This window comes from Panicum virgatum, chromosome 4K, assembly GCF_016808335.1.
Source record: "Panicum virgatum strain AP13 chromosome 4K, P.virgatum_v5, whole genome shotgun sequence".
Classification (NCBI taxonomy): Eukaryota; Viridiplantae; Streptophyta; class Magnoliopsida; order Poales; family Poaceae; genus Panicum; species Panicum virgatum.
In genome coordinates this window covers 6907014-6929686 of record NC_053139.1, presented here as the reverse complement: position 1 = coordinate 6929686, position 22673 = coordinate 6907014, and the positions used below count along the sequence as shown (strand labels likewise).

General features: G+C 47.7%; 2 protein-coding genes and 2 long non-coding RNA genes across 8 annotated transcripts; 2 read left to right on the top strand and 2 right to left on the bottom strand.

The window, feature by feature from the left end:
• Positions 1-3470: 3470 nt before the first annotated feature.
• On the top strand, positions 3471-11408 carry LOC120702859 (2-oxoglutarate-dependent dioxygenase 11-like). Of its 3 annotated transcripts, none has more exons than XM_039986818.1 (5): positions 3471-3796; positions 5036-5302; positions 10099-10346; positions 10426-10750; positions 10887-11408. In XM_039986818.1, the coding sequence occupies exons 2-5, from the start codon at positions 5051-5053 to the stop codon at positions 11130-11132; spliced, it is 1071 nt and encodes a 356-aa protein (XP_039842752.1). In that variant the 5' UTR covers positions 3471-3796; positions 5036-5050; the 3' UTR covers positions 11133-11408. The 3 variants fall into 3 exon arrangements, with proteins under 3 accessions (XP_039842752.1, XP_039842754.1, XP_039842753.1); XM_039986820.1 differs by having other exon boundaries at positions 4982-5302; XM_039986819.1 differs by having other exon boundaries at positions 4973-5302.
• LOC120702862 lies at positions 5547-8726 on the top strand. 3 transcript variants are annotated; one of them, XR_005686562.1, is made up of 3 exons: positions 5547-5980; positions 6463-6643; positions 7358-8726. It is a non-coding gene; the product is annotated as an uncharacterized LOC120702862 (long non-coding RNA). The 3 variants fall into 3 exon arrangements; XR_005686563.1 differs by having other exon boundaries at positions 6463-8123; positions 8262-8726; XR_005686561.1 differs by having other exon boundaries at positions 6463-8726.
• On the bottom strand, positions 9318-9915 carry LOC120702863. The gene is made up of 2 exons (XR_005686564.1): positions 9669-9915; positions 9318-9579 (listed from the first exon to the last, which is right to left on the bottom strand). It is a non-coding gene; the product is annotated as an uncharacterized LOC120702863 (long non-coding RNA).
• A 9347-nt stretch (positions 11409-20755) lies between the features above and the next one.
• Positions 20756-22530, bottom strand: LOC120705023 (RING-H2 finger protein ATL46-like). The gene has a single exon (XM_039989566.1). The coding sequence runs from the start codon at positions 22318-22320 to the stop codon at positions 21034-21036; it is 1287 nt and encodes a 428-aa protein (XP_039845500.1). The 5' UTR covers positions 22321-22530; the 3' UTR covers positions 20756-21033.
• Positions 22531-22673: the final 143 nt, after the last annotated feature.

Here is a 22673-nt window from a genome sequence, read left to right as displayed (position 1 = left end):
TCTCGTACTAATCAGTTAGACTGTGTAATTAATTTTTTTTTCAACTATATTTAATACTTTATACATATATCCGAATATTCACGTGACATGTATTATATAAAATTTGTTGAGAACTACACAGGGCATCTGTATCGTCTACGGTGAACTCGAACCCGACGGCAACTTCCCAATCTTTGCATCCCATCGTTCATAGTGATTGGATTACTAGGGTCGTGTTTAGTTTTGTATTATATGGTACTGTAGTTAATTTTGACTATTAATTAGAGGTATTTATTCTTTTACAAAACTAACTCCATAATTTTTTACGAGATGAATCTAATAAGATGTTTGATCGCATGATTAGAAGATGATTATTATAGCATAATTATAGTCAATTATGGATTGATTAGGTTCATTAGATTCGTCGTGTAAAGTTGCACCCATCTATTAAAATTTTTGTATTGATTAGGTTCATTAGATTCGTCGTGCAAAGTTGCACCCATTTATTAAATTTTTTGTAAATAAATTTTGTTTAATATTTCATGCATAATTCTTTTGGTGTAACCGCGAACCAAAACGGGACCCTTCGTCCGTGGAGCTCGCCAGTTGAGAAGGGGCAGGCCTGCAGGGATGCTTTTTTTTGCGCGGACAAATAATTTTCCATTAACTTAGAGGCTCAGCCATGTCGCTGGCCACCAAGGCCGTGTTTGGGTTGGCGTGAAAATATTTTCATGAAAACTTTTTGATGCTTTGACCACTAATTAGAGGTATTAAATAAAATCTAATTACAAAATTATCTCCACAACTATGGTACTGTAATAGTTACTCTAGCTAATAAGGCATTTAACCGCACGATTAGGGGATGATTGAGCGCAGTCATTATAGCATCATTGTAGCCAATCATGATGGAATTTGGCTCATTAGATTCGTCTCGAAAAGTTATATTCATCTCTGAAAATTTTTTACAAATAGACTTCATTTGGTACTCTATGCGAACATTTGCTTTTTTGTGAAATTATAATGTGACACCTAACCAGCCCAGGTTCACAATACAAGACGGAGTACTATCCCAAACTTGGGTAGACTCATTCACACACGACCGCCCAACAGCTGCTAGTGCATGAGCAACTTTATTACAGACTCTAGGGACATGCTTAACGACACAAGACAAAAAAAACTTCCGTTTATAATCTGTTTCAGCTCGTATAGGGTTCCGCCCACCGTGGAGAGCCGTTATGAATTATCCGACAACGCTTGCTTCAGAATAAGTGAGTCTGTCTCAAGAACAACCATGCCGATTCCCAGCTGCTCCGCGGCCTTCACCCCCTCATATCATAGCACGCTCACACTTCCGCCTGCAAACCATCCCTCAGAAAGGACAATTTTCCTGCAGCTACATGGACCACCGAACCCCCCTCATCCCTGATCACAAAACCCCATCCTCCTTCCATCGTTTGTGTGATGAATGAACCATCCGAATTCACTTACAAGTAGCCAGGCGGTGGCTTACACCACCTGTTCAGAGAACTCCTTTCCGACTTCTCCATCTGTTTATTCAGCTTTGTGAACTCCTCTGCAGACTTAAGCATCACAAAAGCGAGATCTTGCTCGTTTCGCCTTTTTTCACCCTCCCTCACTCTGTTTCTTTCATTCCACCAATGCCATAAGACCACAACAACTTTTAACTGTACTTCAGCTTCAATCAGCAGTATATGCCGCATAACCTCGCCTGCCGACCTGCATTCAGCCAGCCGGTGACACTCAGCGCTTAAACCCACTGCCTCCTAAATTCGTTCTGCGAGCTTGCATTTAAAAAATAGGTGTGCCCCATTCTCATCCTGTGCATTACACATCACACATCTTGTGTCAATGTCCATCCCTCGACGCTGCAAGTTTTTCCTCAGTGCTAGACTGTCATGGGCAAACCTCCATAAGAAATGACGAATTTTCCCTGGGCATCCCATCTTCCACAACACCTTCCACTGAACGCAACCAGCAACATTGCCCTCCGAAGAAGAAGCACCTCCATGGCTACTAGTCCTTTCATGGTCGCGTTGGACCCTATACGCCGAGCGGACAGAGAACATGCCCTTGCTGTCAAAGTGCCAGGCTAAGGTGTCCTCCAAGTTGACGTGAACCGGCGTAGATAGGATTAACTCCACATCCTCCGGCCAGAACACATCACGGATTAGCTCCTCATTCCACCATTCAGTAACTGGGTCTATCAGCTCGTCCACCATCGTTAGAACGTTCTGTCCTTTTGGTGTAATGGGTAATCTCGATCAGAGCCATGAAAGCCATGGATCACGCCAAATGTTAATGCTCCTGCCATTACCCACTCTCCAAATTATCCCCCTATTCAGCACTTCGATTCCTTTCAAAATACTCCAAGTATACGAAGGATTATTGCCAGCTCGCGCCTTCAGCACGTCGCCATTTGGATAATATTTCGCTTTCAGGATTCTTGCACATAGAGATTCAGGATTCTGTGCTAGTCTCCACCCTTGCTTGGCGAGCATCGCGAGATTGAAAGCATGAATATCCCGGAAACCCAAACCTCCCTCTTCCTTCGGCTCCGTTAATTTCTTCCAGTTGATCCAATGCATCTTCTTCTCATTATCCTGACAGCTCCACCAGTAGCGGCATATCATGGAACTCATCTCATCACACAGTTCCTTTGTGATGTCAAAGCATCCCATGGCAAAGGTCGGAATAGCCTGTGCAACTGCTTTGATCAGAATCTCTTTGCCAGCTCTCGACAGCATTTTCTCCTTCCGTCCCTGTATTCTAGCCCAAACTCGGTCCTTCAGGTATGAGAACACCTTCTTTCTATTATGCCCCACAAATACTGGCAGCCCAAGATACTTCTCATTCATCGTTTCACGCTGAATATTCAGTGCTTGCATCACCTCCTCTCGGCATTCAGTGCTCGTATTTGGACTGAACAGGACAGCAGACTTATCTCTGTTGATCTTTTGATCAGAGCCTTACTCATACATATCAAGGATACTCTGAAGCTGCAACGCGTCACTCCCATTTGCACGACACAGAATTAGGGAATCGTCAGCAAACAACAGATGTGACACGCTTGGAGCGCCCTGGCACACTTTAACCCTCTGCAATCTCCCATCTGCTTCAGCTTGATTCAGCAAGGCAGAGAAACCCTCCGCACACAGCAAAAAGAGGTAGGGTGACAGCGGATCACCCTGCCTTAATCCTCTTTCCGGGGCAAAACGGTTACTAAACTCACCGTTTACCTTGATTCGGCAAGTCACTGTCGAGACACATTTCATGATTAAATCCCTCCACCGCTGTCCGAAACCCAATTTCGCCATCATATCATCAAGAGCACGGGAGATGCTGAGCTCATGTTGACTGGACGGGGGATTTGCGGGCGGGGGGACACGAAGACCACGAGAGAGCCGCACGCTGCAGAAAACGGGTAGCTACTGCTAGCGAGCAGTGATCGTCCACCGTGTCGCAGCGTGGGCAGTTGGCTCCGGCCAAAAAAAAAACGGACCTTTTCCTGTCCACAACCCAACTCGATAGGCAGGCAGGCGATAGCGGCGCCGCCGACGGCGACGTCGTATCCCTGCCCGACCGCCGGTGCCGTGCTCCTTCTTCGTACTCTTTCCCCGGCGGCCGGTTCCTCTTCGACGCCGGCGAGTTCCCCCGCCCCGGGCCCTTCTCGCGGACGTCGTCAATCGCCTCCGCTCCGACTCTTCCCCCACTGCCGGTCTGCCACCACCGCGGCCGCCGCCGCCGCTAGGCGGGCCGGACCGGCCTCCCCGGCATCCCTCTGCACCCACCGGAGAAGGTAACTCGCAGCACAGAACTTGTTCCCTGACCGTAATCCAAATTTCTTTCTGAAATCTTGGTGGGTTATGGAGTTGCTAGATGTTTTGTGTGGAGGGAAAGTAATAGTATCTTCCAAGTCAATGTCAGGCCAAATAATCGGTGTCTCCGTTACTATTTGAGTCACATTGAAATGGGATTTGGACTTCATGTGCACCGCTCATCTCGACTCCCGGATTCACACCATGAGCAATCTGTATAATGTTTGGAATCTAAACTGCTTCTAAATTGTGCCCGCATATATGTTTGGTCGAGCGATGACGCGACATTGGCGTTGTTTCCCTCCCTGGAGGCATTGTCTTGGAAGTCCACGCTGGTGTGCAGTTGTCGTGGTGGTGGTGGTCGTTAACTCTTCATGGGTTAATTTTCTTCTGCGACTGCCTACGTTTTGATTTGTCCATCGTCGCCTTGGTTGCTTGGAATGTTGCCCTCCGGCGGATGCTTTGCCGCCACGGTTGTGCTATTTGGTGCTTTCTAGCGGATGCTTTACCGCCTAGGATGTTGTCGTTGGGTGGATGCTTTGGCACCGTTTGTTTGGGCAGATACTTTGCCGCCAGGTTGCTACTTGGGTGTCCGGCGGATGCTTTGCCGCCGTTTCTTCGAGCTTGCTCTCTTCAGGCTTCTTCGGCGATGGTGTATCCCTTTTGCAGGTTCAGTTCGTGGGTAACCTTGTTAGGGTGAGTGGGTTGGGTGTGTCCGTTCTTCTGATCTTCTTGTTGTTGTGGTTGCGGCTTCTGTCGCTTCCGGTTGTATGTTGGTTGTACCTTGCTTTAGTGTTTCTCTTTCTTTAGTCCTTTGTGTTCTTGTATTGGCCAAGCCCTGTTTGGCTACATCAAGATTTGTCTATAAACTGCTTTCTTAATGAAACACGTGCTAAGGCACGGTCGCGAAAAAAATATATAGCTAGTAATAATGATACGTATATTGTGAACGTTTTGCTAAGGAAAAAAAAGGAAAATGCAAATGACCTTACGTCATCTTGCAAATGCTTTCAGGAAGAGACGCTAGTTATCTTGTACCTCTGGGTACTGTAAACCCTCTTTTTTTTTTACCATTATAACATTGGCTCATGACCCAAATTCGATTGTACTAGTGAGAACAATTCATTGGCCGGTTATGTGACTCTGATCTTGGCCAGCATTCCTAGATATAAGAAGACATGTTATGAAGTGATGTTCAAGGTTATCACCTGCACCTGCAGAGGTGGGAGATCGCAATGGTGCACGTGGAAGCTGGAGGATCACTACCAGTGCCAAATGTGCAGGCACTTGCACAAACTTACAACAGATCAGATGAACAGATCCCTGAAAGATACATCAGGGTGGAAGAGGCCACTGAGGAGGTTATCATTGATCATGGTATCTCTTCTGCAATTCCAATCATTGATGTCAGCAAGTTGCTGGATCTGCATTCATCAAAAGAGTGTGCGAAGCTTGGATCTGCCTGTAGGCAGTGGGGCTTCTTTCAGGTGAAGCAAAGTTCTTGCAACTGCTCTTTGGGGCCGGTTTTGTTTCACAAAACATCAATAACTATAATTACTGGTGCATAGTTAGTTTGCATATATATATACACACACACCAGAGCTCATCTCTACCCTGTTATGGAATAACTATACCCGAGCAACCCAGCCACACCGTTGCCAACCCGCGCGCAACCCCCCCCCCCCCCCCCGCGCGCAACCCCCCCCCCCCCCCCCCCCCCCCCCCCGACAGCCGCTCCCGCGCGCCTCCCCGATCTGCGCGCTCACCACCACTTCCCGCGGCCCGCCTCCCACAGCGGGGAGCAGCAGCGGCGGCACAGGGGGGCACGGAGGCGGGTGGACCAGCGGCAGGCGCGGCGTGCGGCCAGCGGGCGGGCAGATGGCGGCGGTCGCGGCGGCTGGCTCCCGTACCGCCCCGACGAGGACGTCCCCCTCCACGAGCTGCGCAGCGGCGCGGCGAGGGACAGCCGCGTGCGGCGCGAGGCAGGTCCAGGCGGCTTAGCGGGCGGGGGCAGCGAGCGGCGCGCGGCACACGGGCGCAAGGAGCAGGGCAGCACGCGGATGGTCTAGGCGCGGCGCCGTCCAGGCGTCCAGCTGCTCCCGCGCCGTGACGGCGAGCTGCAGACGTCCGCGCCTGGTGCCGATCCCCGTCCTCCTGCCGTCCTGGTATTTGTCTCCTCCTGCCGCACCCCAACCTCAACCGGCTCTAATCTGAATACAGCCTGTTGAACACCCTCTGTTCAGTTGCTGAGCACCAGCACGATCCTTTCATCCCTGGTTCATTTTGTTTTAGCTCTTGCATCAGATGAATTCTGCCAACTGCTCTCATGTAGGATTATTTTTTAATTGAATACTACTTCAAGTTATGTATTAGAGGGTGGATTAGATTGTCGATCTCATTGCTTTGCTAACTGAACTAGCCTTTGGTTAGTTTTTTTAAATCTTTCTGTCAGTTTCTCTCATCTTAAATTGCATATACTGAACTTCATACTTAGGTACTTTTTTCTGCAGATCTATGCAACTGATGATAATGCTAGATTAACCACATGTTTTGATGGATTAATATTCCAGCCCACAATTGATCTAAAAGCTTCAACTTTCAGTTATACGGGTGCTTAGGCGTAATCCTTTTTTCTTGAAATTTGCAGATTAACTGTCACACGGTGACTGCGGCCGCCTCCATCTGCGGTGGCAGGTGTGCCGAGGCACATTGGAGCATGAGGGAGGGTGTTGTCGTGAGACGTCATCTCGCCAAGTACTCCGGGTTGCCACCACCGCCATGGCCGCGGCAGCCGAAGACGACGGCCGCGTGAACTAGGCTGGTTCATGGTGAGGATATTGTGCGAGTATATCTTCTGTCCTTGTCTGTATTAGGTGGACAATAGAGTAGCATATTTGGTTACAGCAGTTCTGGGATCTGGAGATGTTTGATTGCCGGAAATCGCACGCACAGGAGTGCTGTAGCCTGGAGGAGTTTCTTGCTTACTTCCGGGAGATGGTCGGTGGAACATGCTGGCATATATAGCTGGATGATTAAATTTAGAGTAGAGGGATAGAGTGGGTTTCGTACACCAAATATCAGTTGGCCAATCATACTTTGTGTTCAGTGGCTGTTCAATTTGAACAGAGCAAGGATTCAGGTTGCAGGATCACCGTCATCATCCTTTTGCTAGAGTTATAACCACTCGATCAACTAGCAAATTATTAGGCTGATTTTGATGAATTTATTGGTTATTAGTTCAACTTAATTTTTGTGACATATTATTACCGCAATCACTGTGGTTGTGATCTGCCTTCTAGCCTGCTACTGTTTGTGTGTGGTTCTTATAGTCAAACTAGGTGTTATGGTAAGCTAGTTCCCCGTAATGTTTTATTTCTATCTGCAGCTAGTACCATTGAATACTTAATCATATGGCTTATCTCGTACTTTTATTAAGAACTCCTTATTTCTGAACATTAGATGTGTTATCAGCCTACTGAATCTTTGCCTACAAAATATTCTTTGATCTGAACTGTGGTCATCTGCTGATGTGGTGCATGCAGATCAGTGACTGGAGAGGACAATTCATTTCCATGATTGCTTTGGTAATTTACCATCTGATCATCTGAATGTCAGGACCATGAGGTTCAGTTCAATATAAGAGCGTGCATTTCTTTTGTCAGAAAATTTACTGATCTATCATAATCCACCCATTTTTTTGTAATAGGATTTAAATTAAAATGGTTTTATTTGATCAACTAATAATACACTGAGTACTACTGCATATGCGCACGTTTAAATTTTTGTATAAATTCTATTGTCATTTGTTGATTTGGGTATTCTGGTTGATATATATACACCCCAACAATTTATTCCCAGGTCGATATATATACACCCCAACAACCGAGATCAGTTCTTTTAGTCAAGGGTATGCAGTACTAACTGTAGCCTATTATTTTGTTTGCTGTGGCAAAATTACCTACCAGAAAGTGTGCCAGATTCCTGGTGTTCTTGCTTGGAACTCTACACGGTCAACTCAGAATTTTGGGTTCCCCGTATCATTTGATTAGAATTTGGTTGCTATCTTGACAACATCTTAACCTTTATATGCAGAGCTACTGATGTGATATTAAAGCCAATACGCTAGCACATTTTTTTCTTTTTATTGTGCTATAATTATGTGTATACTACTCTATGTACGACCTTGTGCATTCTCACAGTTGAATGCTGATGCCAGAAAAAAATTTGAATTTTTTGCTTCAGGTTTTATATGTGCACCTTCGAAATTTTGAGTGCTACTGTTTCTTCCCTGACCAGGTTCATGCAAGTGTCAGTCACTTCTTGCCATCTTCTTGATCTTGCATGTCTATGAACTTGGGTTCATAGAAGCTATTGTCAAAGAGTTTTGTTGTTTAATATTGCTCCTTCTTGTTCTCATTTACTTGCACATGTCCTGCTGTATTTCAGTTGGGAGTATTTCTAAGGGCCCGTTCGGTTAGCCTGTTCCGGGAGTGAAACAAGGGCTGGAACTAATCCAGCTGATTGAAGGTGTGGAATTAATCCTACTATTCCAGCTGGAATTGTTCCAGGCATCGGTTCCTATGTAAACGAATGGGCCCTAAGGAGGAAAGCAGACCGGCTAACTGAGAACCACGGATCGGCCGTACTGGATCAGAGAGCCAAGCTTGTGTTGCTGAACACTGTATCTGCTGGAGGCACTGCTGTTCATCATACAAATACTCCTTGGATGTGATTATGCTTTGCCTCATTTAGCGGAGGAATTCTATGACCAAAACAACTAGAAAAGTAGGTGTGAAATTATGAGTTTTTGTGACCCATCTTCACATTTTTCATTTTTCCCTCATGGTTCTTGTTGTAAAGATTAAGTAATTTATTCCAAAAGATTGTGCTTCTGCATACTGTCACAAAACAGTTCTTTCCAGCCATGTTCCCCCGATTGCAAAACTATATTTTCCACATTCACCAATTTATATGAATTTCCTTGCGAAATTTCCATTGCAAATACAAACAGGATATATCCAAATTAAGAGAAAACATAGATGCCATGTGTTGTTGTCGTTCAACTCGTAAAGAAAATATTATGATGCCTACGATTGACGATGCTTTTCATTTCATGTTTGAGCAACACCTCCGGTTCCTTTGTGCACAAGATTATTAATTTGAGCCTAACTTTAATAAAACGTTGGAACCTTCGTGTTGCAAGAATGCACGGTCACAGGGGAACAGGAGCCACTCAAGAATAAGGTCTCCATTTAAACAGCGTGGAGGGAAATCAATACAATAAGTGAGATTTATTTTCCTGTCAGAAGGAACATTATTTGCGTTCTTCGTTCAGTGGTGGTGGGAAGGTTGAGGCCTCTCCATTGTCTCCTGAAATTGTATCAACTGATGCTAGATTTGTGCCACGCATGTTTAAGAAGGCCCCAATTTTGGACAAAGATCTCGTGCAGGGGCCGTGCTTTTTCAATCTCAAGTGGACCTCTAAAAAGAGAGAAATTCCCAGCAGAGAACAACATCGCAAACCAAGAACTCACTGCTCAATGGGTTTCAGTCTTCACATGCAACAGAACAGCATCGTTGTTATCGACAAGCTCGCTGCAAAACTGTACCCAAGCGCAGCAGAAGTGACTTCACCGGCTCCTCTTCATCTATATGACCGCCGAGAAGAGGATCTGGTTGGCATCTTTTGCCTTGTCCTCCCCTGCGAGCATGACGAGTTGAATCACCACCGGTTCCCAATCCACCATGAATCCCTAGCAGGGACCTAGACGAAAGCGAAGCCACAGATTTGAGAAATGTCTTTTCCCTTGAACAAATTGGATTTAGGATTTAGGTTGGGGGGGGGGGGGGCACCTGCTTCTGGGTGAGGAGGTCGCGGCAGAGCTCCTTGAGCGCGGCCACCTCCTCCTGCACCAGCTTCACCCGCGCCACCAGCTTCGTCGGGTTCGCCTGCAACCACCGCGGCAGATCCCGACAGCCGCGCGCCGGAAGGAGCGGTTAGGGAGGACGGTGTGGGGTGGCGACGGAGGTGTGGGACGCAGACCGGTGCGGACGGGCGGCACGCATGAGGTCGGCTCGGGTATGGAATACACTATTCCATACCCAGTCCAGGGATTAGCCTGTTATATATATATATATATATATATATATATATATATATATATATATACACACACACACACACACACACACACACACACACACACACTATTTCAAACATGCAAAAGCTTGCACATGGAAAGAAAATAAAAGAACCTTTTATCCGCACATGTTTAAACCACAGGTCATTAACCATGGAGTACCAGATGAAGTGATCAGCAACTTCAGGAACGACATAACTGAATTCTTTAAACAACCACTGGAATCAAAGAAGGTGTACTCGATGATCCCGGGCAACCTTCAAGGATATGGCCAGCACTTTGTAGTTTCTGAGAATCAAAAACTGGATTGGGCAGACTTATTCAGTCTCGTGCTCCGTCCAATAGATTCAAGGGACATGAGATTCTGGCCAAGTCACCCCCCATCTTTTAGGTTTGCATGAACCCACAGAATCACCATTTACGTCATGAATCTTTTGTATATACTACCTCATGATTTTAATTCATGATAGGAACTCCATAGATAGGTACTCTTCTGAGGCAGCAAAGTTAGTATCTTGCTTGCTGAAGTTCCTGGCCATAGACATGGGTGTTGAACCAGAGTCTTTCCTGGAGATATTCAGAGGCCAGCCTCAAAACATGCGGATGACCTACTACCCTCCATGCAGACAGGCTGACAAGGTTGTGGGCCTGTCACCACACACTGATAGAATGGGACTGACTCTACTGCTCCAAGCAAATGATGTTCAGGAGCTGCAGATCCGAAAGGATGGCAAGTGGATCGCTATAAACGCCCTTGATGGTGCGTTCATCGTCAACATCGGAGATACACTTGAGGTAAGCATATATGACTAGCCTCTGCATCATGTTGTGTTTGTGTGAGCACTGATGTTTTTTCGAGTGCTCCCATGATGCTAGTAAACTGGTTAATGATGCTGAATAGTGTTCACCATTTTCAATTAATCACTTGCAGATTCTAAGCAACGGGAGATACAAAAGCGTTGAGCACAGGGCCATGGTGCACCCAACAAGGGAGCGCATGTCAGCAGCTGTGTTCCACGCGGTATGCTGGGATGCCACGGTTGGCCCTCTGCCGGAGCTCGTGACGAACGACGGTGAGGTACGGTACAGCTCAATGAGCTACATGGATTTCATGAAGCGCTTCTTTGCGGCAAAGCTCGGTGGGAGGGGTCACATCGAGAGCCTGAAGAGTTCATAGTCAGCGGGGATAGATAATGCTTGATCTGTGTACATATAGCCTTTGTGAGACTTTTTCTGGTGTTTGTATTGTTCTGTGCTGTGTGCTTGCAGCTTGATCATCTTCTATTTCTGTTCTGTCCCCCAGACTTCCTTTGCTGATAAAGTTTTTTTTTTATTTTGCATGTAATGTATATATGGTGTTTGTTATAATTTTCATTTTCAGAATGAAAAAAAGGAGAAAATATAGCCGGTGCTGTAGTCATACTTTGCTGAAATAAAAAGTGTACTTGCATAAGGAACATGTTTATCGCCTGATGCAATTGACTTTGATCGAGTTAAAATTTAGTTTTTTTTTTCTCGAAAGACGCAGGAGAACTGCGCTTCATTATATTAAGAAGAGAGGGAAAAATTCCCCAAAAAAAAATACAAGAGAAACACACTCAGCTCAACCAGACACACACCACCACACGCAACTTAGCACCCACTCACTCACACACACACCCACTAAACCCCAGGATTCCAAAGAAACAGACTCGCCTGTGACAGGAAAGGACGACCTAAAAACTTTCTTTCTAATCTACGGATGTAGGGGCTATTAAGAATGAAATTCCTCGAGCCCCTGACATCGACCACAGCTTCCTCTCCTCGCTGGCCAGGGTAAGAGCCTGTGCCACATCAGGAGAGGCTCCATCAAAAACACATCTGTTTCGCTGAGTCCATATTGTCCAGGCCCCAAGAATTGTAAGAGAGTTGAACCCTTGTAACAGCAAACCACTTATATCATTACTAGCCCTTTCCCACCAATCAAAGAATGATGTATCAAAAAACTGGGGGGAGAAGGTTCGCAGGCCAACTTGTGAAAAGAAATGAAACCAGAATTCCCTTGCAAAGGCGCAACCCACAAGGAGATGGTTAATCGACTCTGGTGCCTGATCACACATAGGACAGCTTTCAGGATGAGGTAGGGCACGGCGCTCAAGGCGATCAGCAGTCCAGCATCGTTCATGGGCAACAAGCCACATGAAGAAAGAGCATTTACCAGGAGCCCAAGTCTTCCATATTTTTTCCCAAGAACTGAAAATAGTTGATCCCAAGAAGAAACCTTCATAAGTTGTCTTAGCAGAATACTGGCCGCTAGATGAAAAGCGCCAGATGTGTTTGTCCTCAATGCCGGGCTGCAGCTGAATGTTGGCTAAGATATCCCACAGCCGAAGATAGTCAATAAGCACTCCAACAGGAAGGCCCCCTAGAATATCAGAAACCCAAGCATGGTTGACAAGGGCCTGCTGCACAGTTCGCTTCGTGCGTCTCCATACTGGAATGATCTCCAAGAGACGTGGTGCCAAGTCAGCAATATTCTGACCATGGAGCCACCGATCTGTCCAAAAAAGGGTAGTAGCACCATCACCCACCTCAGAATAAACAGCTGTTGCGAAGAAAGCTTTGATCTGATCTGGAACATGGATATTGAAATCCGCCCATGGACGGTTCGGCTCTGTTTTTTGCAGCCATACCCAACGCATCCTTAATGACCATCCAAGGGTCTTAAGGTCGGAAATTCCGAGTCCACCAAGCTCTTTAGTTAAAATTTAGTTAACTGTTGCAATTGATTCCTGCTGCAATCATCGACCATTCAATGACCCTCACAATGACTGTCTTCAGCAATTTTTTCACCCCTCTGTTGAGGCAGCATTTAGTTCCAAAAAAATTGCACAATACTCATCACATCAAATTTTCGGACAAATGTATGGAGCATTAAATACAGTTGAAAAAAAAACTAATTATATAGTTTAACGAGACGAGATGATTTTTTTAAGCCTAATTAATCTATGATTGGATATTAATTATCAAATAACAACGAAATGTGCTACAGTACCTAAACTAACCTTTTTCACTAACCAAACACCACCTCATGTGACTGGCATTTTCTGTCTCAGCACCCAATCATCCTCATCAACAACTGCAGCAGGCAGGCATTCGCTTCTGCTAATGGAGCCCCAGCCTGAATCAGGGCTTTTAAGTTTTCCATGTGCAGGAGACTATAGTAGCAAGAAATCGAGTTATCAACAAAATGTGAGAAATGCATATGTCATGTGCATTGTGCATTTGTGCCCCAGCAAAAAAAAAACAGACTGTTGGATTGATGCAATAAAGCATTTCCCACTCCACACTACTCATGAATTAGCCGTTCCTTCATTAGAGACTAATTTACCACTATGAAATTACATGCCTTATTCAGAACAATACCAAACAATAAGAAGTACAGTATGTACCAATAAAGGGGAAAAGGAATTAAAAGGCCTGTCTAGATAGGATGGTTGGAGTCTTTTACCCTATACAAAATCAGTGATCCACATCCACTGCGACTGTTTTCAAATGTGTTTCCTCCCCAAAAAATACTCAAAGCGTCTTCATTTCATTTTCCTCAACTAAAAATCCGCAGATAACTGGTTGACCTGCATTGCTGAAACTTGAACGTTCGGTGATCTGGTCTGAATCGCTGCCAATCGGAGGTTGCCGGAAACCCACCACACTTGGAATTGGAAGTGCTCAATGCCCCATGCTGCCAATCATTGCCCAAGACCATCTACAGCTGGTCCGCTGATCTCACTCATGGCGCAGCACGTGGCTCCATCGCCAAACACGGCGACGCAGTAGGAGTATTCAACAGAGGGAGAAGAGAGAGAGAGAGAAAGAGGACACGGCAGACTGCAGGTCGCCATGGAGAGAGACGACATAGGAAACCATCTCCTGCGCATGTGGTGCGCCGAGCTTTGGCTTTGCCTTTCTGCTGCTCACCTTCTTCCTCCCGAACTCGATCTGTTCTCGAAAGCAAGCGCGAGAGACCACGCCGACAGAAGAATGTTCATGCGCGATGCGATAGCTGCGATCTGCCCCCTGACTTTTGGGGATTCTGGCCAGAGCTTCAAGGGTGGCTGGCACTCATGAAAAGGGAACTGGACTGAGGTTACAGTTTCTCTTCTCAAAAACTAAAGTTAGCACGGTTAATTACAATTGAGTGTATTCAGTGAGAACAGTGCCCATGGGTAAATTTCTTGCCTCTGTTTCTTTTGAGTCTTGCAGGGGTGCTAAATATACCAAGCTCATGAAGCAGCTTTCTTCTTCAGAAAAGATCAATGGACGCAATTCAACACACACAACTAGCGTGTCAGAAAAAGAGAGAAGAAATTAACAGTACAGCATTTGTTTCTTTTTTTTTTCAATGCATGCACATGGATAGCTTGAGTACATGTATTTTCTAATGAAAGTGCAGTAGCCGTATTTGGCTATCAGGAACGGGTACGCATGGAAAATGAGCTCGATTTATCATTTCATTGTTGACTATTTCCGTCAGCAACTCACGCGGTACTGGTACAACTAGTTCCCAATCTTTTAAGCTACTACTGTGTGACTAATTTCCTGCCTGGTCCAGATCCTTTTTCTCCTTCAAATCTCAGCCATTGAACAATTCTCTGCTACATACATTGGAGCATGAAACTCCGCCATGGCCGGTCCCAAATTCGGATAAAGGAGGAGGGTTGTGTTAAGGCTTGGCGAGCCAACGTAAAAACATCGCCACTCTTATGGAGATGAAACCCAAGAGAAAACCGTTGAGGCGTAATCCTCTTAGCGACACGCCATATCGGAACCCAGATATGGTGTAAAGTGAGCAAGGGCCGGGTCGTCACCCTTGTGGTCTGGATACGGTGTCAAGTGAGCAAGGATCGGGTCGTCGCTTCCTCAGTGGCGTGCTACATCGGCGCCCGGGGTGTAGTGAAAAGTGAGCAAGGGTCTTCGCATCTGACTCGGCGGGTGCGAAGGGCAAGGAAGTTAGTTGAGCCAACTAGGATTCGTCTAGGTAGTTGGAACGTAGGGTCCCTTACGGGTAGGTTAAGAGAGTTAGTTGATTCAGCGATTATGAGGCGTGTAAATATTCTATGCGTTCAGGAGACTAAATGGAAGGACCGGAAGGCGAAGGAGGTAGAGGATACTGGCTTCAAGCTTTGGTACACAGGAACGACTACAAATAGGAATGGAGTGGGAGTTTTGATTGATAAGAGCCTCAAGGATGATGTTGTGGATGTCAGAAGGCGAGGAGATAGGATCATCTTAGTCAAGCTCGTTGCTGGTGACTTAGTCCTGAACGTTATTAGTGCTTATGCCCCCCCCCCAAGTAGGACACGATGAGAGTGCTAAGAGACAGTTCTGGGATGACTTAGATGACATGGTTAGAGCTGTACCTATTAGTGAGAAGCTTTTTATAGGAGGAGCACATGGGGGTTTTGGTTTTGGTAGCAGAAATCTGGAAGGGGAGGAAGTCTTAGACTTTGCTGTAGCTTTTGACCTAATGCTAGCCAACACTTTCTTTCAAAAGAGAGAGTCCCACTTAGTGACCTTCAGTAGTGGCCAACACACTAGTCAAATCGACTTTATCCTCACAAGAAGAGAGGATAAACGAGCATGCTTCGATTGTAAAGTGATATCCGGAGAGTGTGTAGTTTCCCAACATAAGCTGCTGGTGGCCGACTTTCATTTTCAGATGCGTGCCCGTAGGTCTAAACAAGCCAAGATCACAAGAACGAAGTGGTGGAAGTTAAAAGGGGAGATGGCCGAGGTATTCAAGGGAAGAGTTATTGTGGAGGGCTCTTGGAATGAAGAGGGCGACGCAAACTATATGTGGAAGAAGATGGCGACCTGTATTCGGAAGGTAGCTTCAGAAGTTTTTGGGATGACCAGAGGGGGTGGGTGTAAAACTAAAGACATGTGGTGGTGGACGAGGACGTCCAGAAGGCTATTAAGGAGAAGAAAGAGTGTTATAAGCGTTTGTTTCTTGATAGGAGTGCAGATAATATAGAGAAGCACAAGGTGACAAAGAAGATCGCAAAGCGAGCTGTGAGTGAGGCGAAGGGTCGGGCTTATGAGGATATGTACCAACGACTGAATACAAAGGAAGGAGAGAAAGCCATCTATAGGATGGCAAGGGTGTGTGAGAGAAAGACGAGGGACTTCAGCCAGGTTAAGTGCATTAAGGACGATATGGATCAGCTCTTGGTGAAGGAGGATGAAATCAGACTTAGATGGCAAGAGTATTTTGACAGACTGTATAACGGGGATAATGAGAATACAACTTTTTAGCTGGACGACTCTTTTGATGACACCAACAGGCACTTTGTGAGGAGGATTCAAGAATCTGAGGTCAAAGAGGCGCTGAAAAGGATGAAAGGAGGTAAGTCGACATGCCCTGATGGTATTCTAGTCGAGATGTGGAGGTCCCTAGGTGATATAGCTATAGTTTGGCTAACAAAACTTTTCAATCGTATTTTTCGGTCGAACAAGATGCCTGAAGAGTGGAGAAGGAGTATATTGGTGCCGATCTACAAGAACAAAGGGAATATTCAAAGCTGCACCAACTACCGGGGAATTAAGTTGATGAGCCATACTATGAAGCTAGGGGAGAGAGTTATTGAGCATCGTTTGAGAGGGATGACGCGGGTCACTATGAACCAGTTTGGTTTTATGCCTGGAAGGTCAACCATAGAAGTAATTTTCCTAATAAAACATGTCAAGGAGCGGTATAGAGAGCAGAAGAAGGATCTACGCATGGTTTTCATTGACTTGGAGAAGGCTTATGACAAGATACCACGGAATGTGATGTGGTGGGCTTTGGATAGGCATAAAGTCCCAACAAAGTATGTGGCCCTCATTAAGGACATATACAATAATGTAAGGACTAGGGTCCGAACAAGTGATGATGACACAGATTACTTTCCGATTAAGATAGGACTACATCAAAAATCAGCTTTGAGCCCATATCTTTTTGCCCAAGTGATGGATGAGGTCACAAGAGACATACAAGGTGATATTCCTTGGTGTATGCTTTTCGCTGATGATGTCGTGTTAGTTGATGAAAGTCGTACGGGAGTGAATAGGAAGCTGGAGTTGTGGCGGCAAATGCTAGAGTCCAAAGATTTTCTAAAACTGAGTATATGAGGTGTGACTTCGGCGCCACTCATGAGGAGGGAGATGTTAGTTTGGAAGGCCAAGTAGTGCCCAAGAGTGATACCTTTCGATATTTGGGATCGATGCTACAGAGAGATGGAGATATTGATGAGGATGTTAGTCATAGAATCAAAGCAGGATGGATGAAGTGGCGCCAAGCATCTGGCGTCCTTTGTGACAAGAAGGTACCTCAGAAGTTAAAAAGGCAAATTTTATAGAACGGCGATTAGACCAGCAATGTTGTATGGTGCAGAATATTGGCCTACAAAAAGGCGGCACGTCCAACAATTAAATGTTGCAGAAATGCGCATGTTGCGTTGGATTTGTGGGCATACAAGGATGGATCGAGTTCGAAATGATGATATACGGGATAGGCTAAGGATAGCACCAATTGAAGAAAATCTTATCCAACACCGGTTGAGATGGTTTGGACATGTCCAACGGAGATCGACAGAGGCACCAGTGCATAGTGGTATCCTAAAGCACGACGGTAATATGAGGAGAGGCAGGGATCGGCCGAAGTTGACATGAGAAGAAACAATTAGAAGAGATAAAGACTGGAGTATACCTAGAGATTTGTCCTTGGATAGGAGTGCTTGGAAAGCCGCGATTCACGTGTCAGAACCATAAATAATGGTCTTTGTTGGGTTTCAACTCTAGATTACCTCAATTTGTTTGGGATTAAAAAGCTTTGTTGATGTTGATGTTGATACATTGAAGCATGCGGCACGCTTGCTTGCCTTTCTTTCTCAACCTTGCCATCTACTCAAGATGGTAGCATGTTGCTTGCTCCCATGCTTAAAAACATGGCCAATTCTTAACCAGCTTTTGTGCCGCTTGACCGGTCGCATTCACCTTTTCAGTCACCGGGTATGCGAAGCTAATGATGCCTGCAGCATGGAGACTCCTGGACCCAGGTTAAAGAACAAAAAGTAGGGCAAAGAATTGAAATGGTGGGCTTCACTGTAGCTGTGTGGCCCGGCCCTAACAGAGTTTGACTCACCAGCCTGGTAGCTGTGTGTCCTGTACTGTTTGTTCATAAGGAAGTAGGAGTATTATCCATGATCAAATGCTTTATCTGAGAGCATCTCCAAGAGCTCTTGTATTTTATTGGCTAAATGTAGAGATTGTATCCCTTTGTATAAAATAAAAAGCTATCTAAACTAAGTGGTAAACCAACAGACTCTCTAAAACTGTGCTCTTTGTATATTGTAGTGCTAGTGGGTCCCACACGTCATAGTCTTATCTTCTTCTTCCTCCCTCCACCTATGCATCTTGCTGCCCGACGAGCACCTTGGCATCTCGCCGCTCGCCGCCCAGTCGTGGCCTCGCGCCGGCCTTCGCTCGCCGACCCCCGCCACCCTCGCGACCTCCGCGCGCCGCCGCCCGCCGCCATCGCGCTGGCCTTCGGCAGGCCCGCCGCAACCTTCGCGCGCCGCCCCCCACCGCCTTCCCCCTCCACTGACTCGAGGCTCGACGATGGCAAGCGAGATGCAAGGCCGGCCTATTGGGGGAGCCCGTGCTCCGGCCCCGCTGCGCCGGGCCGCCGTGCCGCCGCCGTGCTTTCGCCCCGCCACGCCGGACCGCTGCGCCGCCGCCGAGCTCGGCCCCACCGTGCCGGGTCGCCGCGGAGCTCCGGCCCTGCCGCACCGGGCTACCGCGCTGCCGCCGAGCTCGGCCCTGCCGTGTCGGGCCACCGTAGTGCCCCCGCCCCGCCGCTGCCAAGCTCGGTCTCGCCGCCGGGAGGTCCCATCCTACCGCGCCGGGCCGCCGAGGAGGTCCGACGGCGGAGGGATGCGCTGGCGTGCGAGGCCTGGCGGCGGAGGGAAGCGGCGCTGGCGTGGAAGGCCCGGGAGCGCGGGACGGTGGGGCCGGAGTGGATGGCTAGCGCCGCACGTAGGGCAAAGATGCCCAGCGAAGGCGGAAGGATACAAAACGAGAATAGAAGACCATGTGGATACAATATCTGTTGGATGAGGGTTTTCGGGTCTCCTTTTCTTTTTTTAGCCAACCCACCCAATATAGAAGAGCTCTTGGAGATGCTCTGATATTGTGCCTTATTTTTTTAAAACAAAAATGCGGTTGTGTTTTTTTTCTAAGTTTGTTTTTTAGGAAAGACAGCCGCGAAGCCTTTCTTATGTCTCGAATCTGTGCCGTTTTCTTCAAAATTATAAGATTTAATTGTGGAAATTGGTAGTATGCAAGGTTTGGGGCTATATAAATGGCACGTCTTACATACCAAATGTAAGATATTTTAACTCATCCTAATTCAATTTCACATTGCACATTTGTCGACCTTATAAAAAATATCTACATTTTCAAAAAACTTTGTAGACAAAGTGCAACCGCCAAAATGACAATTATGTTCTTGATCGAAATAAAATAACATGGAAGAACATAACTATAAGGCCCTGTTTAGTTTCAAAAAAATTCCTACAGTACCCATCACATCGAATCTTTAGACACATACATGGAGCATTAAATGCAGTTGAAAAAATAACTAATTACACAGTATAAATATGTAATACGAGATGAATCTTTTAAGTCTGATTAGTTCGTGATTGGATATTAATTGTCAAATAACAATGAAATGTGCTACAGTACCAAAACTCAAACTTTTTCGCGAACTAAACACCCCATAAACTAGCATGTCGGCAATAGCTACAGACAAAAGTATGTAAAAGGCAGTGCTATAAACAAGCGCTGGACCAACGAAGAGCCAATGAGGGGCATATGTCCCAGCGTATAATTTGAAAAACAGCAATGGTGCAAAATTTTTCACAATTATTTTTTCCAGAACGGGAGAACCCGAAATTTCATTACCAGGGCAACGAAATTACAGAGGTAGTTTAGCAAGGTCACGTGCCACACAATTGTGAAAAATTGTGTTTTTCAAAATTGTTTACCTCTTTTCAAGCAAAACACGTCTATCTCACTATGATATTTTGCCAATCCGTGCTAAATTCATGAGAAGATGATTAGCAAGCTAGAAGACATTCATCCTGATACGGTGTGCAGTTAAGTTTAGACTGGCAAATATGGCTTGGCCCACTTCACTACCACTAAGAAGAACAGCTCACGGATGAAACAAAACCAACATGGGAAGAACAGGATTTGAAATGCTTCTCCAGCTTCTGAGCTTCCACTCACCTTCTCATCACATGCATATCACACAGCGTTCAGCTCGACAGCACCTGACCTGAGGCTGGCCGTTGCAAGTCAACTGTGCCAGCACCACTTGATGCTAATGGCGCCAGTGATCCATGGCCCAGTAGGCCACTAATCCCACTTTCTTATTAGGGTTAGGGACATGACGTGTCGTTTATCATATGAGAGAGGCCTGCCCTCTGTTTGTCTGCATTCACCGGTTTCTGAAAGAGTTTAATTTTTTTAGATAAAGGATTAACCCTTGGGAGTTCAGCTGAAACAGAACAAGATGCTCAGACAAATTCTCAACTAATGTCTGTCCTATATAGTCAGTAAGAAAAATCTTTCTTGATTTGATTATTTCCATCAGGGGATAGGAAGCTTCAGAGATTGAGTATTGCAATTTTTGTTTTCAAATCCATCACTATCTACCTGACAAATCAAAACAACAAATGCTTCTTTTCCTCATGAGTGGCTTCCAAGTTCCTCCAGCTCCGCTGAACTTCTAAAGCAAATCACCGAAGACCTTGTAAAGCAAAACACAAATAACTCTGCTGAACTTCTAAAGAAAACCCATCAGTTTGTAGCTGGCAAAATCAAACGAATGCAATTCCTGCAACACATTTTTCTCTTTACAGTTTCTTTCTTGCTTTGCAATCACTATAATAAATCTAAGAAACAAAACAAAAGAAGAAAAGAAATCAAACGAGAAAAAGACAATCTTGTGTGTGTGTGTGTGTGTGTGTTCAACCAACGTGCCAACCAAATGCAGATCACGACTGGCTTCCCTGCCTCCCGCCGGTAACCCAGAGCATTGCCGCCCTCGCCAACGACGGCCGGTTCTCCGCGGGATCCGGCGCGCCATTGTCGCCGCGGCCTCCTGCCGCCTCCACGTCACAGCTCGCCTCGGCCCCGCCACCGCCCCCGCGGTGCTTCTTCAAGCCGGCAGCCATGGCCGGCCACCGGAACGACGCCGCGCGCCTCTCCCCGGCCGATTCAGCTGTCCGGCGGCCGTCTTCCTCTCTCTTTGCGGCTGGCACCATCCAGATCTTGGACGTGGAGAAGCTATCCCTGTTCAGGCTCGCAGTGCCGCCGCCGCCGCAGCGCCCGGCGGCGACCTCCGTCACCGCCGTCTCCCAGGCGCCCTTGTTGGAGCCCCCGAAGTCGGACGCCGACAGCGCGTGGCGCCGGCGCGACCTTGAGCTCGCGGGGCCCCTCTTGGGCGTCGCCTTGATGGCGACGCGGAGCGCGGCGTGCTCGTCCATGACGTACTCGTAGGATCCCATGGACAGGCACCTCCTCTGTCCGAGACTTCCCCTGCCAGTGGCACTGCTGCTCCCTGTGCCATCGACGGCGAGGTCCCTGGCACTGACATTGCCGTCGAGGCACCTTAGCTTGCCAAGCTTCACCTCGACGATCTCCTCCGCATCTTTCGGTGCCTCCTCGCTGCCTCGATCTCCCGGATCGCCGCCGCCTCTGGAGACCGCCTCGTGAAGGTCCTCGGGCTCAAGCGCGAGGAACGCCGGGCTGCCCCCCGGCGAGTACTCGGCGTCGGCGAGGATGCTGCCCCGGCAGAGCGGGCACGTGGAGTGCGCGAGCAGCCAGGCGTCGATGCAGGGCACGTGGAACGCGTGCCCGCACGTCGGCAGCAGCCGGAGCTTGTCGTCCGCGGCGAACTCGCAGAGGCAGACGGCGCAGTCGAACGGGTCCTTGCCGTCGCGGCGGCCGGCGACGGCGCCGTAGGCGAAGACGGGCAGCGCGTCGATGAAGGCCTGGTCGACGCCCGCGTCGTGGAGGTGGAACAGCTGCTGCAGCTGGCCCTGGAACGCCGTGGGGCTGCCGCCGCCTCCCGCCGCCGCGTCGCCGACCCGGCGCCGGCGCCGGCGCGCCCGCCGCAGGCGCAGGAGGTTCTGCACCAGCAGGTTGAGCAGGCCGATGATGAAGAAGACCATCGCGAGGATCGCGACGAGGAGCACCAACCCCGGGCTCAGCTTCCGCTCGGCGGTGCCCGCCACCGACGGGCCGGCATCCGGCGGCGGAGGCGCGGGAGCGGCGTCCATTCCCGCGGCCGCGCCAATTGCCAGCAGCCCCGTCGCCGCGGCAACAACGACGGCGGCGGCGGCGGTGGACGAGGAGAAGAACGTGGCGTGCTTTGTATACGGGGGACGAGACCGGGACGGCGGTGGTGGAGTGCTAGTGGGCGCTCTCGCGGACTTTGTTTGGAAGAGGGTTGGTGACGGACACCGTCACGCCGACGGTGTAGGAACAGAGTGGCAGAGCGGTGGCGGGCCTGACCAGACGGCTCTGATGGTCAAAGGGTTTGGGATCCAAGGACCTGCTGTCAGTGGAAGCCTGCAGCCAGAATGCAGAAAGGAGGCGCAGCCTGCAGGCAGAAGAACTCGCAGCTGTTGCG